The 13,783-nt window shown below is 37.4% G+C and overlaps 1 protein-coding gene across 1 annotated transcript; it reads left to right on the forward strand.

The window, feature by feature from the left end:
- Positions 1-5,260: 5,260 nt before the first annotated feature.
- Positions 5,261-6,535, forward strand: LOC127123203 (eukaryotic translation initiation factor 4 gamma-like). The gene is made up of 2 exons (XM_051053446.1): positions 5,261-6,034; positions 6,143-6,535. Exons 1-2 carry the CDS (start codon positions 5,261-5,263, stop codon positions 6,533-6,535), a joined length of 1,167 nt encoding a protein of 388 aa, XP_050909403.1.
- The last annotated feature ends 7,248 nt before the right edge of the window (positions 6,536-13,783 follow it).

A 13,783-nucleotide genomic window follows, 5' to 3' on the forward strand; every position in this document is an offset into this window, starting at 1 on the left:
CTGAATCATCAGAATCCGACTCTGATGAACAAGCAAATGTGGCACTCATGGCTACCACCTCCAAGAATACTTCAGATGAAGAATCTGAATCCGAAGAGGTATTTTCTGAACTTTCTCGATCTGACCTAGAATCATGCCTATCTGAAACTCTAAACTCATATCAAAAACTTAAACAAAAATTTAAAGCTGTAAAAGCGGTGCTTGAGGAAACTCTGGAAGAATGTGGTAAACATGAGATAACAGTTTTAGAACTAAAAGATGAAAACCAAACTTTGATATTAGAAAGAAATTCCACAAACAAAAAATGCTTAAAACTTGAAGAAGCATTATCTCAAGCTCCACAAACTTCAAACACAGTAATTTATGAATATGAAAAATCCTTTCAAAAGTATCTGAAGAATGGGATAGAGAGGAGCAGAATGACATCCATGATTTATGGGGTCAATCAGAACAATAGAAGAGGTATTGGGTATGATCCTAGTGAAGATAAAACTTCTACTAATGACCAACCTAAATCTCTATTTTCCTATCACTATACACATACACAAGCACAACGTTTTGATAATGCTAGAAAACCCAAAGTGTTAAGATACTCTAGGAAAACTAATCACAAAGGACCCAAATAATTCTACGTACCAAAGGATAAGATTGTTTATGTTGCGGATATCTTATGCAGCAGAGTTAAAACACCAGTCATGGTACCTGGACTTTGGATGCTCGCGACACATGACAGGAAGAAAGTATATATTCCAAAACCTGGAACTTAAAGATGATGGATTCGTAGGCTTCGGAGGAAATCAGAAAGGAAGGATCAGAGGCTCCGGAACTATTAGTAATGGTACTCTTCCCTCTATATCTGATGTCTTTTATGTAGAAGGATTAATGCATAATCTGTTATCAATAAGTCAATTAAGTGATAACAGATATGATGTAATCTTCAATCAAAAAACATGTAAAGCAATAAATCAGAACAATGGATTTGTCCTATTCACTGGCAAGAGGAAAAACAATATTTATAAAATAAATCTTTCGGATTTAAAAGAACAAAATGAAAAATGTTTAATGTCTGTTCATGAAGAGCAATGGGTATGGCATAGACGTTTGGACCACATTAGCATGAGAAAGTTATCTCAGCTAAATAAACTCGAGTTAGTCAGAGGTCTACCTAAGCTGAAGTTTTCTTCAGATGCTCTATGTGAAGCATGTCAGAAAGGAAAATTTTCAAAATCATCTTTTAAAAAGAAAAATATTGTTTCTACCTCTAAGCCTCTGGAACTTCTTCACATTGATTTATTTGGTCCTGTGAAAACAACATCGGTCAATGGAAAGAAATATGGACTAGTTATTGTTGATGATTTTAGTCGCTGGACATGGGTAAAATTCTTAAAGCACAAGAGTGAGTCTCACTCTATATTCACTAGCTTCTGTTCCAAAGTGCAAAACGAATTTGACTCTAAAATCATCAGAGTCAGAAGTGATCATGGTGGAGAATTTGAAAACAATTTTTTTGAAGAATTATTTAACTCTAATGGAATATCCCATGAATTCTCCTGCCCTAGAAATCCACAACAAAATGGAGTTGTAGAGAGGAAGAATAGGATACTCCAATAGATGGCCAGAACCATGATCAATGAAACAAATGTGGTTAAGCACTTTTGGGCTGAAGCAGTAAATACAGCGTGTTATATTCAGAATAGAATCTCCATAAGACCTATTCTGGAGAAGACTCCCTATGAACTTTGTAAAGGAAGAAAACCCAACATTTCTTATTTTCATCTTTTTGGATGCTCTTGCTTTATTCTGAATACTAAAGAACATCTGAACACGTTTGATTCAAAAGCACAAAAAGGTATTATGTTAGGATACTCAGAACGCTCTAAAGGCTACAGAGTATACAATACAGAAACCAAAATTGTGAAAGAATCAATTCATGTCAGATTTGATGATAAGCTTGACCCTGAAAAGTCAAAGCTAGTTGAGAAACTTGCAGATCTGGAGATTACTCTTGCAGGTTCTGACGAGAAGATCAAAGCACATGAAGCATCTCCTACTTAAACTTCAGTAGGAACTAAATCCCCAGCAATCCCAAAGAAAGCTAAAAGTCGCCTCAACATATCTGAAGAGTTGATTCTGGGAAGCAAGGATGAACCTATCCGAACTAGGTCAACCTTCAAGTACCTGAAGAAACTCCTCTGGGACTAGTTTCTCTGATTGAGCCTACTTCCTATGATGAGGCACTTCAAGATAACGACTGGGTTCTAGCCATGCAAGAAGAGCTAGATCAATTCACAAAGAATGACGTCTGGGATCTTGTTCCTAAACCTAAAGGCACTCACATTATCGGAACCAGATGGGTGTTCAGAAACAAGCTGAATGAGAAAGGAGAAGTTGTCAGAAATAAAGCTCGATTGGTGGCTCAAGGGTACAGTCAACAAGAAGGCATTGACTACAATGAAACCTTTGCCCCAATCGCCAGGTTAGAATCTATTCGCTTACTTGTTTCATTTGCTGTAAATCATTCTATCAAACTATATCAAATGGATGTCAAGAGCGCATTTCTTAATGGATATATATCAGAAGAAGTGTATTTCAACCAACCTCCAAGTTTTGAAAATTCAAATTGTCCAGAACATGTTTTTAAACTTAAAAAATCTTTATATGGACTAAAACAAGCTCCCAGAGCTTGGTATGAAAGACTAAGTAACTTTCTTCTGGAACATGATTTTATCAGAGGGAAAGTTGACTCTACAATCTTCTGTAAAAACATTAATAATGATCTCATGATATGCCAGATATGCGTTGATGACATCACTTTTGGTACAGCTAACTCCTCTGTATGTCAAGAATTCTCTGAGCTAATGCAGGCAGAATTTGAAATGAGCTTAATGCAAGAACTAAAGTTCTTTCTAAGAATTCAGATCAACCAAGCTTCAGAAGTCACCTACTCATCAAAATAAATACATAAAAGACATTATGAAGAAATTCGAAATGGCGGAATGCAAACCTGCTAAGACACCCATGCATCTAACTTGCATTCTGGAAAAAGAAGAAGTTAGTCAAAAGGTTTGTTAGAAGCTCTATCATGGTATGATAGACTCTCTTCTCTATCTGACTGCTAGACGTCCTGATATTCTATTTAGTGTTTGTCTCGGTGCCAAATTCCAATCAGATCCTAGAGAATCTCATTTAACAGATGTTAAGAGAATACTCAGATATCTGAAAGGAACTCCTAACCTGGGCCTGATGTATGAGAAAACATCAAAGTATAGACTATCTGGTTTTTGTGATGCAGATTATGCAGGAGACAGAATAGAAGGAAAAAGTACATCTGGAAATTGTCAGCTCTTGGGAAAGAATCTGATATCCTGGGCCAGCAAAAGACAATCAACCATATCCTTGTCTACTGCAGAAGCAGAATACATTTCAGCATCATTATGCACTACCCAAATGCTCTGGATGAAGAATCAACTAGAGGATCTTCAAATCTTTGAGAGTAACATTCCTATCTTTTGTGACAATACTGCTGCCATCTGTTTAAGCAAGAATCCTATTTTGCACTCCAAAGCTAAGCACATAGAAATAAAACACCATTTCATTAGAGACTATGTCCAGAAAGGGGTAGTAATGTTGAAATTTATTGATACAGACCATCAATGGGCTGACATCTTTACCAAACCCCTTGCTAAAGATAGATTCTCCTTTATCTTAAAGAATCTGAATATTCAAAATTGTCCTGAATAAAATGTGCCTCTGAGATAGCAAAATAAGATTCTGATATAAATAGTTGGATTATGTATCTGACTCTGATACTCCTACCAGTTAGAAGTCATCTGAGTTAGAAATCTCCAGGAACCAACCCTTTGGTATTCCTGTAGATCAGATAAATTAACACGTGGAGTATCATGCGTCTGATTTTGGAACTTCTAGATAGCTATCTAGCAGAAATCAAGAAACAGTCTCATGAGATCTCCTCGAGCAGTGTGCTGATGTTGGGACTAGACATCATTTATGAGCTGTAATCATTCTCCCTCCAACGTGCGTACTTGGTTTTTGTGCTAAACTCATTTATGTGTGTCGTTTTGCATGCGCCCTAATTTGGGTATTTAAATTCTTCTCTTCACACATTGCACACTTTTCACTCTCACAAACACTCTTACCTTCTTGCAAGTTTTTCCTCCCTCAAGGCATTTCTGCAGTGTGCACTCAAGTTCTTCAATGTTCAACCCAGCTCTTCAACAACCTTCATGGATTCTCAACAACAATCAGTGTATAACTTCTCTCAATAGATGAACTCAAATGAGCAAGCTCCAAGTTCAAGCAACCCAAACCCATCAGTTACCGGTGTCGTCTCAACTCCCATTTACAAAGAACCTCACATTCTTGATCGTGAGCCCCATATCCACCTTGCAACACCTTTTGAAAAATTGGAAGTGTTGTGTGAATCACTGGTTGATTTTGACAACATGCGAAGGAACGATGTCGATCTCACTGACGAACTGAAGAATCAAGGTTGGGGAAACTACTTGCAACGTCTCTATGGCCCAGCCTACACAAATTTGGTGAAAGAACTCTGGAGATTTGTTGACGTTGATGATCACTACATCGTCTCCTATGTTCTGGGAGTCAAGATGGTGATCACTGAAAAGTCTATTGCTGCTCTTTTGGGCAAGGAGAAAGCTGGAGGAAGATGAATCTATAACATTAATCCTAGGACAAAGTATCTGTCCCATGAGATAACCCAACAATCTTTCAACAGAACGCTAAAGGCAAAAATTCAAAGAATAAGGAACTGCATCAGAACCTCCAGGTCTGGCTGAAGATCATTTTGGGCACCATCCATCATCGCCCAGCCTCTAACTCCTCAGACTACATCAACACATACCAGAAGTTCATTCTGTACTGTATTCACAAGGGTCTGAAGCTCTTCCTTCCTGCACTCCTCTTCAAATACCTCAGAGACTCTGTAACGGATACAAGAAACAACATGAAGACCATAAACTACATTCCTCTAGGGAGGCTCATCTCTGACGTCCTGATTGAAAGCGGTCTCGTGGACCATCTGATACAGTTCAGACTCATGGAAGACGTAATGATAGATACTGGAAGAGCTCTGAACGCCCGAAATCTGAAGAGCATGGGAATTTTGAATCAAGTAAGGGTCAAACCAACTCTGGACACCTCCTGGGAAGCTCTTAAAGATCAGAGAAAGATCCCAAATGGACTCTATATGTTCTCAAAGATCAACCCTCCAGAGGTAGTCATGTACTACTTAGACGATCTGCGCAAACAAGGAGTTGAGTTCTCAGACTGGCTGCCACAATTTCCTCTAGACTTCATGAAGAGGCCACAAGAACCTTCTGAGAAGGCAAAGCAGGCGAAGAAAGCAAAGCTGGGAGAATATTTTGGATCAAGACCTCCAGTACCTCTGACTGGATCCTCTGGTAAGTCTGTCTCTCTCCCTCCTTCTGTACAAGTTAAACCTGTTGCTTCCTCAATCCCTCAACCAACGCCCATATACACTAACTCAAAAACTCCTCCCTCAACCACTAGACCATCTAACCAACCCTCTCAAAAATTTAACCTGGCCACCACCTCTCTACCCATTTCGGAAGCAGAAAGGCTAAACAAAACAACCTCACCCTCCTCATCTTCTTCTCCAAAATCACCACCCTACTACACACTTTCTTCAGACACTGAACCATCTGACCCTCACTCCCCAACTCTGGCTCAGCTCCAAACACGTGCTCTGGCCTCTCAACTGCCAACACAATCCATTCCGGAACCAGAAGTTACCTCTTCACCCACAGAAGACCCAAACACAACCACATCTGACCCTCCACCATCCGAACCAATTCACGCTGAAACACAACCACCCAACTCTGAAATACCCCCACTAAATAGATCCACTGAACCACAAACTCCCACACTTAACTTAAGCCCTCCCACTTCTCCACCCCAAGCCTCTGAACCTGAAAACACCCTTCTAACCCTTGAGGAAGCAATAAAGGTGTTTGCAGAAGCTTCAGTTGACAAGGTCAAGTCTCTGACCATCAACTCTGGCATCAATGATGATCCCTCCGCTGTAAGGACTCACTGGAACAGAGTGATAAGTTGGATGACCTCTGAAGCCTTTAAGCTGAAGGGCCTCTCTGAGCAAGTCCACAACGACTTTATCAAAAACGTTGAGATCAGACTTCAAGAGCATCTAGCTAGAGAAGCTGAGGAGCGGGCACACAAAGAAGCTGAAGAGAAAGGAAAGCAAGAAGAACTACAGAGGCTCAAGGAAGCTGAGGCAAAAGCTCTAGCTGAGGTCGCCGCTGCTGCTGAAGCTGAAGCAACAACCAAAGCTGCCGCTGAAGAAGCAGCTCGTCTGGCTGAAGAGTCTGCCGCCAGGGTAGAACACGATGCTCTGACTCAGGGGGAGTCCTCCACCTTTGTCCCTCTGGTCCTCAAGACCCTTGAAGAACTACAGAAGGAACAGCAGGAAGTCCGAGCCAGATTGGATCAACAGGATTCCGTCAATATCAACATTTAGAATCTGCTGACCCAGTTGCTCCAGAGGATGCCTCCACCTCCAAACCCTTAGGCACCTAGGACTTGTTTCTATGTTATTCACTTTTGCTTGTTGTTCTTCTGATTTGCTTGTTGCTCTGCTCTGATTTGCCTGTTGTTTTCTGCATTCTTGTTTTTCTGCGTTTCTGGCCTTTGTACCTACTATCTATATATATATATATATATATATATATATATATATATATATATATATATATATATATATATATAATATATAATATATATATATATATACATATATATATATATATATATATATATATATGCCCTTTATTTTTCAATAAGTCTTTTTGATTATGACAAAAAGGGCGAGAACTAAAAACAGCTCTGATGAAAACATATCTAACTCCTAGCAAAACTCTGCAAAGATTGTTTCTAATTTTTGACTTAGAGATTTGCAGGAAAGTAGCTAGAAACACCAAATCATGGAAGGTCCGGTAAGAACTTTTGAACTTCCAGATTTAACTCAGGGGGAGCTCACCTCTATCTGATCTAAAACTCTTATCTTAAAATGTTTCATCTCTAAATTAAAATTGTTTTGTCATCATCAAAAAGGGGGAGATTGTAAGAACAAAATTGGTTCTACAATAGAATTCCAAGATTTTGATGATAACAAAGGATGAAACCAAAAATGGCACCCTAACAAAAAAATTCTAAGTGTGCAGGACTCTGAACAGCAACGAAGGACTCTGATCATTTTCTCAGATACAAACACTGATCAGATACAAAGTGCTAGAAGATCAGACATCACTAAGGAAGAAGTACGCCCAAGAAGTTCTGAATCTGACCAAAGCAAGACAGTAAAAAGAACCAGAAGCTCTAACAACTACGGGCCTTAGTTCTGATGATCAAGAAAGACTAGTACTCTGAGAAGCTCTGATGAATTCAGATATGATCTCCTTCTGAAGAATGACTCCGATACAACAAGACTCTGATGAAGATTCACCAAGTCTAGAAAAAGTAACGGAAAGAATTTCTCAATATGGAAAGGAAGTATTTTAAGAAAGAAGTTATTCAGGGAGACAAAATGGTTTTAGCAAGAAACACATAAGTAATGACATTGAATGCTCATCAAAGGCCAAGTTTCTGTTATCACTCCAACGGTCCTTCTCACTACTATATAAAAGGACAGTCTACCTCATTGAGAGACACAACAACAACACACAAAAAAAGTCATTCATATTCTCTCTCAATCTTTCACGAGCTGCTGCTCATACGTGAAAACTCTTGCTCCAATACTTTGCTGTTATACTTGCTTACTCTTAGAAGCACTCTTTATTACAAATCTATTTTGCTATATTGTTTTGTTTCTCAAGTGACTCTGCACAGTCTGTATACTTGAGAGGACTAAGAGATCATTCTCTTAGACGATTGGTTGTGTAATCTTCCAAGATTAGTGGATTAAGTCCTTTTTGAAGGCGAAATCACCTTGGCCGGGTGGACTGGAGTAGCTTTGTTTTCTAAGTGAACCAGTATGAAATTCCGTGTGTTCTTATCTTTTGAAAAAGCTTTTATTTTTTAAAACAATTCAAACCCCCCCCCCCTTTCTTGTTTTTCTCACCTTCATGTTGTAGAGATGATTCAGATCATTGGCATTTGTATCCTTTGTGATTGTTTTGTCAGCATAATCATCATATATACATGTACACATACATTTACATTCATATATTTAATTATTGTATTATTCTTGCACTTTTTAATTCATCATTTTTCTGGTCCTCTGCTACGGTGATATCATTTCCCTACGCATATTTGGTGTGTCTGTCCTCCCTCAATTGTAGAGTATCAACCCCCTAAGCAGAAAGAATTTAACCTTTCTCATTCCCCACTGAGTTATTTCCTCATGGATGATTATTATTTCAGTTTCCTCCCCAGTCGATCATCTGGATGGAACCACTCCCCTTGAGTTATATCCTCATTGGGTCGAGTCTTTGACTGACCATTTCTTTCAAGCTCTTACCTAGATCGATGCTTTTGGTCCCTTAAGAGTCTATTACCCAGTAACTGGTAATATTCTTCTCAATTTGCGAATACTTTACTCTTAACCAATATCCGGTAACAGTGATCTACTTTCTCTTGTTTTTCCCCAGCGGATTTGTTTTATGTTTCCCTAGGTAGTCTATCCTTGATATGTTCATCTTAACCGATGACAGATATTCTTTCCTTTCGAGTCTATCCTTGATATGTTCATCTTAACCGGTGACGAATATTCTCTTTGTGGTTTTCTACCCAGTAAAAAGGTAGTTGTAATCCCTATTTCATTTCCCAGAGGGTTAATCCTTGATATGTTCATCCTAACCGATGACGGGTTTCCTCCTCCTTGCGGTCTTCTGCCCAGTAACCGTTAGTTGTAAATCCTACTTTCCCTCTCGGAGTTTATCCTTGAAATGTTCATCCTAACCGGTGACGAATATTCTCTTTTTTTTGGTATTCTATCTAGTAACTGATCGATGTAATTCCTATTTCTTCCCTAGGATTCTATGCTTGATATGATCATCCTAATCGGTGACATAGATTCTCTCTTTTGGTATTCTATCCACTAACTGATAGATGTAATTCCAAATTTCCCCCGGCAATCTATCCTTGATATGTTCATCTTAGTTGATGACAGATATTCTTCCATTTGAGTTTATCCTTGATATGTTCATTTTAACCAATGACGGATATTCTCTTTCTTTGGTATTCTATCAAGTAACCAGTAGTTGTAAATCCTATTTGGCTTTTCTCTAGCAGGTTATTCTTGCCCAGTAACTGGTAATGAATACACCTCCTATTACCCTCAGTGAGTCATCCTTGATATGTTTACCCTAACCCGTAACCGATGTCCTCTCTGTCAGATTATGTTATCTCCTTGCCCAGTAACTGGTAATGGATAATATACTTCTGTTACTCCTGTGTTGAAGTTCATTCTTCCCCCCAATTGAGTTTGAGTGCGTATTTCCCCAGTGAAGTCGTTATCCCCTGTTTGGTTCAGACATTTCAGTTTTGTCATGATTTACCCGTTTCCCATGCGGATTTTTCCTTTATCCCTGGCTGAGTCTTTCCATTGATTTATTTTTATGGAATCCCTCATGTCCCCCCAGCAGTTTTAAGTCGTAGCCTAGCCTACGTATAACTTTTTATCCCCAGAGTCTTTCCCTCCCTAGTGAGTTTTCCTTATGGAATGCATTATGCTCTTGTGGACTTTCAGTCTCTCCGAATTCCTTTCCTTTGTGGCAACATTTTCCCCACAGAGATTACTTTTAACATTTCATATCATATGCATCATGAGGTCCCTTAAGGACCAAAATTTGCTTCTATGTTGTTATTTAAGTCCATTCTACTGAGTCAATACGAAGATTTTAACCTTCATCTCCTCAGCTAGAATGTCCTTAAATAGGGGCAGCTGTAAGACCCCAATTTTGACCCTAAGATCCCTCATGCCATCTCATCATATGCATTAGCATTGGGATCACACCTTGACATCCTCCTTACCCCTCATTCATTGGGTTTGTATTGGGAGAGATCACCAAGCACATTTGATTGTATCATACTTCATTTTTTATTATTTACTAACCAAAATACCAAAAATATGTCAATGTATAGTTTGTTGCTTTTGTAGGTAGTGTGCATGCTCACATATGCTCTATCAAACTCATATATAGGGTTTAAGACACTTAATGCAAGGAGCACAATCAAGAAATGGTTCACATTGGATCTAATCATCATATATGGATCCCCATGATCTTCACATAATATTTTGATCAAGAAATCATCAAGAGTTTGGAGCTTGTTTGCCTTGAAAACCCTAATTCATCTGGGTATCTTATGTGACTTCTTCAACACATTTCTTCAACAATTGATCAAATATTTCAAGGGATACTTCACATTACATCATATTATGCATATATGATCCTACATGAGTCCCAAAAGTCAAGAGAATGTCAAGCTAGCAAGATGGTTCATGGTGGTTGACTAGAGAAAGTCAACTAGTCAAAATTGGGGTTCCCTAGACCTTATCTCCTACAAGTTTTGTCAGATGAAAATGATTCCAAGAGAAACGTTACTCAAAATCACATTCTAAACAACTTTTATGTTGAATTCAAGATCTATTTTTTCTTGGAAAGTCATTTTTTATGGTGAAAAATTATAGGTCATTTTGTCTGAACCCTAGTTTGGAGGTCAGCTTCCTAAGACCATAACTTGCTCAATTTTTTATAAGATGAAAGCAATTCAAATTTCATGATCAAATTCAAGATATCTAATTCAAATTTTATGTTTGGAGGAAGTTCAAATTCAACTTGCAAATGCATGTGCCAAGAGGAAGGATTATAGGTCATTTTGGGTCAATACCATTTAACAAGTGATTTTCCTCAACTTCTAAAATGCATAACTCCTTCATGACAAATCCAAATAAGGTCAAATTTATGACCAAATTGAATAGGTTTGAAACAAACACAACTTTGATGGAGGAACTTTTCTCATTTGAAGTCCATAGAAAAAGTTATTCAAGGTGGAAGAAGTGAACATTTGACTTGGGACTTAGAAAATTTTCAAATATGTTTGATTTCCCAAACTTCCACCTCAAAATTCATCATAATCCAAGCTTCAAATCAAAAAGTGTTCAACAAGAAAGTTTTTCCTCTTGATATCACCTTTCCAAAAAGTCTAAGATCATCTCATTTGGCCAAAGTATGAAGGACTTGCGCATGGGTGTAAGTTGAAGGCCCATTTGGATGATTTCCACTTCCACTTTTCATACACAATTACATGGCCTTCCAACATGAATTCCGCATGACTTTCACTCAATTTTGGATCAGATTTCATTACTTGATGAGCCTATCACACGCCCACGCAATCATGCAAAGAGAATTTTCAAATTTTGCCAAAATTGGAAGTGTATGAAAATCAATATCATGGCTAATAAATAAGATCCTCATTGTTCAGAATTAGGGACCTCATGCCCAAGCTTTGAACCTGCAACCCCAAACCCTCATCATTGAAGGATAAGCTTGAAGATTTTCTTTGAAAATCGAGTTTCAATTCTCCATCTATTTTGAGATTGAAACTCCAAGAGTCCATACCTTTCCTTGATCCATTTCACTTCCAACAAGCATCTGAAGCAAGGCCAAGCATAATTGAAAGCAAGATCGTGCTAATCTGAAGCTCCATTGAAGGTGAATTTTCAGATTTTCATCTCTTCGATTCTCCCTCAATTCTTCACCATTCTTGTTGATTTTTGGTTGTATGAAGTCCTATCAATGTAGGGAAGAAGATTGAGTTACTTTGAGGTCAAATCGAAGCAACTCAGTTCATGGTCCTCAAAATTCAAATCTCTATACCTTTTAATATACTTGGAATTGGAGAAAATTAAGGCCAGATTCGTGCTTCTGAGCATTTTTCCTTCAAATTAGTGTATTCATTTTTCATTTTCCATTGAGTTGAGCTTGGACCAGATCAGTGGTGCTCACCGAAGAAGATGACCAGAGCTAAGGCTCTGGTGGTGCGATGGAACAATCCAGGCCATCTGATTTGGTTCTCACGTTTTAATGTCATCCATCCAATTTGATTATCACGCGTGTGACATAGTTGACTGAGGCGTTGGTGGAAGTCGCGCGCTTGGCCATCAGATCTGCCATCTTAATTAATGAGGGAGATCTGATGGCCCTTGTTTTTTATATTTATATTTTATTTTCTGATTTTTCATTTAATCCTTTTATTTTGATTAATTCATATTAATTTCATTTTTAATCCAAAAAATATGGGACTTTCCCCAAAAAAAATTAGATATTTTCCTCTTTCATTTTCTGAATTAAAATTATTTTTTGGATTAATTTTGATATTTTTCATGATTTAATTGTTTTTATGCATATTTTAATTGTTTAAAAATACTTCTGACTTTTCAAAAATCATGAAATTTGTTGTCTAAGGTCCTTTGACCTTGTTTGACCTATGATAAATCTCTTGGAAATTTATTTGGTGTTTTTAAGAGGTTTTAGGTTTTTGATCAAACATAATTTAATTTAAATGCATTTTAATTTGATTTTTAATTGATTAATTGTGTAAAAATTATGTTAAGCCATTTTTATTGACGTGTGAAGTTTGACTATATGTTTGGGCCTTGGTCAAGGTTGATTTCACTTTTGTTGGATTAAAATCATTGGATTTAGGGGATTGATAAAATGTACATTTCATCTCCCAAAATGAATGAATGATTTTAATTTGATAAAATTCCTCCCATGATCAATTTGTGTTTCTCTCATCTCCCCTCCCTCTTCATATTTAATCCCATTCTTCCTTATCCCTTCCATTGACCAATGAAGTCTCAATATCCTAAGGCTAATTGGTTCATCCATAACTTTATGTTAGATGAACTAATATAAGTATGGATGAGATTAGGTTCATCCTTTGATCATTTTCTTTTTGAGTGTGGTATGTTTTAGGAGTATGGTTCATTATACCATATCTATAACATGCATTAACACCAAAAATTCTATTGCCCGACCTGAGATAGTTGTGACTTCTACATAAGTCCAATTACGATTGCTTAACATAGCGCTAAATTTTGACCCAAAGGCATAGCATTCTAGTAAGTGAGATTGTAAGTATCCCCCCTTTCATGGTATTGTATGGAAACTTGGCCTTTTTTTCATTCCTTTGGAAGATGTCTTGGTTCAAGGATTCATGCTTGTGAATAGAGGGTTGAGTGTTCTCCAAAGAATGACTTAATCAATTGAAAAGAAAAACTCCACTAACATCTAATCAACTAACACTAGACTAACTTTTGTTATTCTTTCTTTTATTTTCAAGTCATTTACTTTATGCAATTTAAATTCAAGTCATTTACCATTTCATTTGTCATTTTACATATCATTTAACTTGTTTATGTTTATGTCATTTTCACTTTGCTCACTTGAGCCATATATTGTGATTGTATATATTTTTTGTGTATCTTGTTTGTGTTTGTGGTCTTAGGACCTTAAAATACTTAATAAACAACAAAAAACCATAAAAAAAATATTTGAGTGGACTATTGGATTTGATTTGAGCTTTGGACCTAGAATTAGGCAACATTCCCTATGCAAAAGGACTTGGCCAATGCCACCATTTCTGAGACCAAATTATTGTGATTTGAGTTTCCATCTAATGCAAGTATTGGGATCCACATGAATTCATCTGCTACATGGTCTTGATGCAAATGTTACTTTGAACTTGTGTCTAATACCTTATT

Source organism: Lathyrus oleraceus, chromosome 2 (assembly GCF_024323335.1).
Source record: "Lathyrus oleraceus cultivar Zhongwan6 chromosome 2, CAAS_Psat_ZW6_1.0, whole genome shotgun sequence".
Taxonomy (NCBI): domain Eukaryota; kingdom Viridiplantae; phylum Streptophyta; class Magnoliopsida; order Fabales; family Fabaceae; genus Lathyrus; species Lathyrus oleraceus.

Excerpts from the sequence above, each read along its gene's own strand:
- LOC127123203 (XM_051053446.1), top strand. The coding sequence starts at position 5,261 with ATGTACTACTTAGACGATCTGCGCAAACAAGGAGTTGAGTTCTCAGAC. Across the intron at positions 6,035-6,142 it reads CAGAAGCTTCAGTTGACAAG|GGCCTCTCTGAGCAAGTCCA; the intron begins GTCAAGTCTCTG and ends TTTAAGCTGAAG.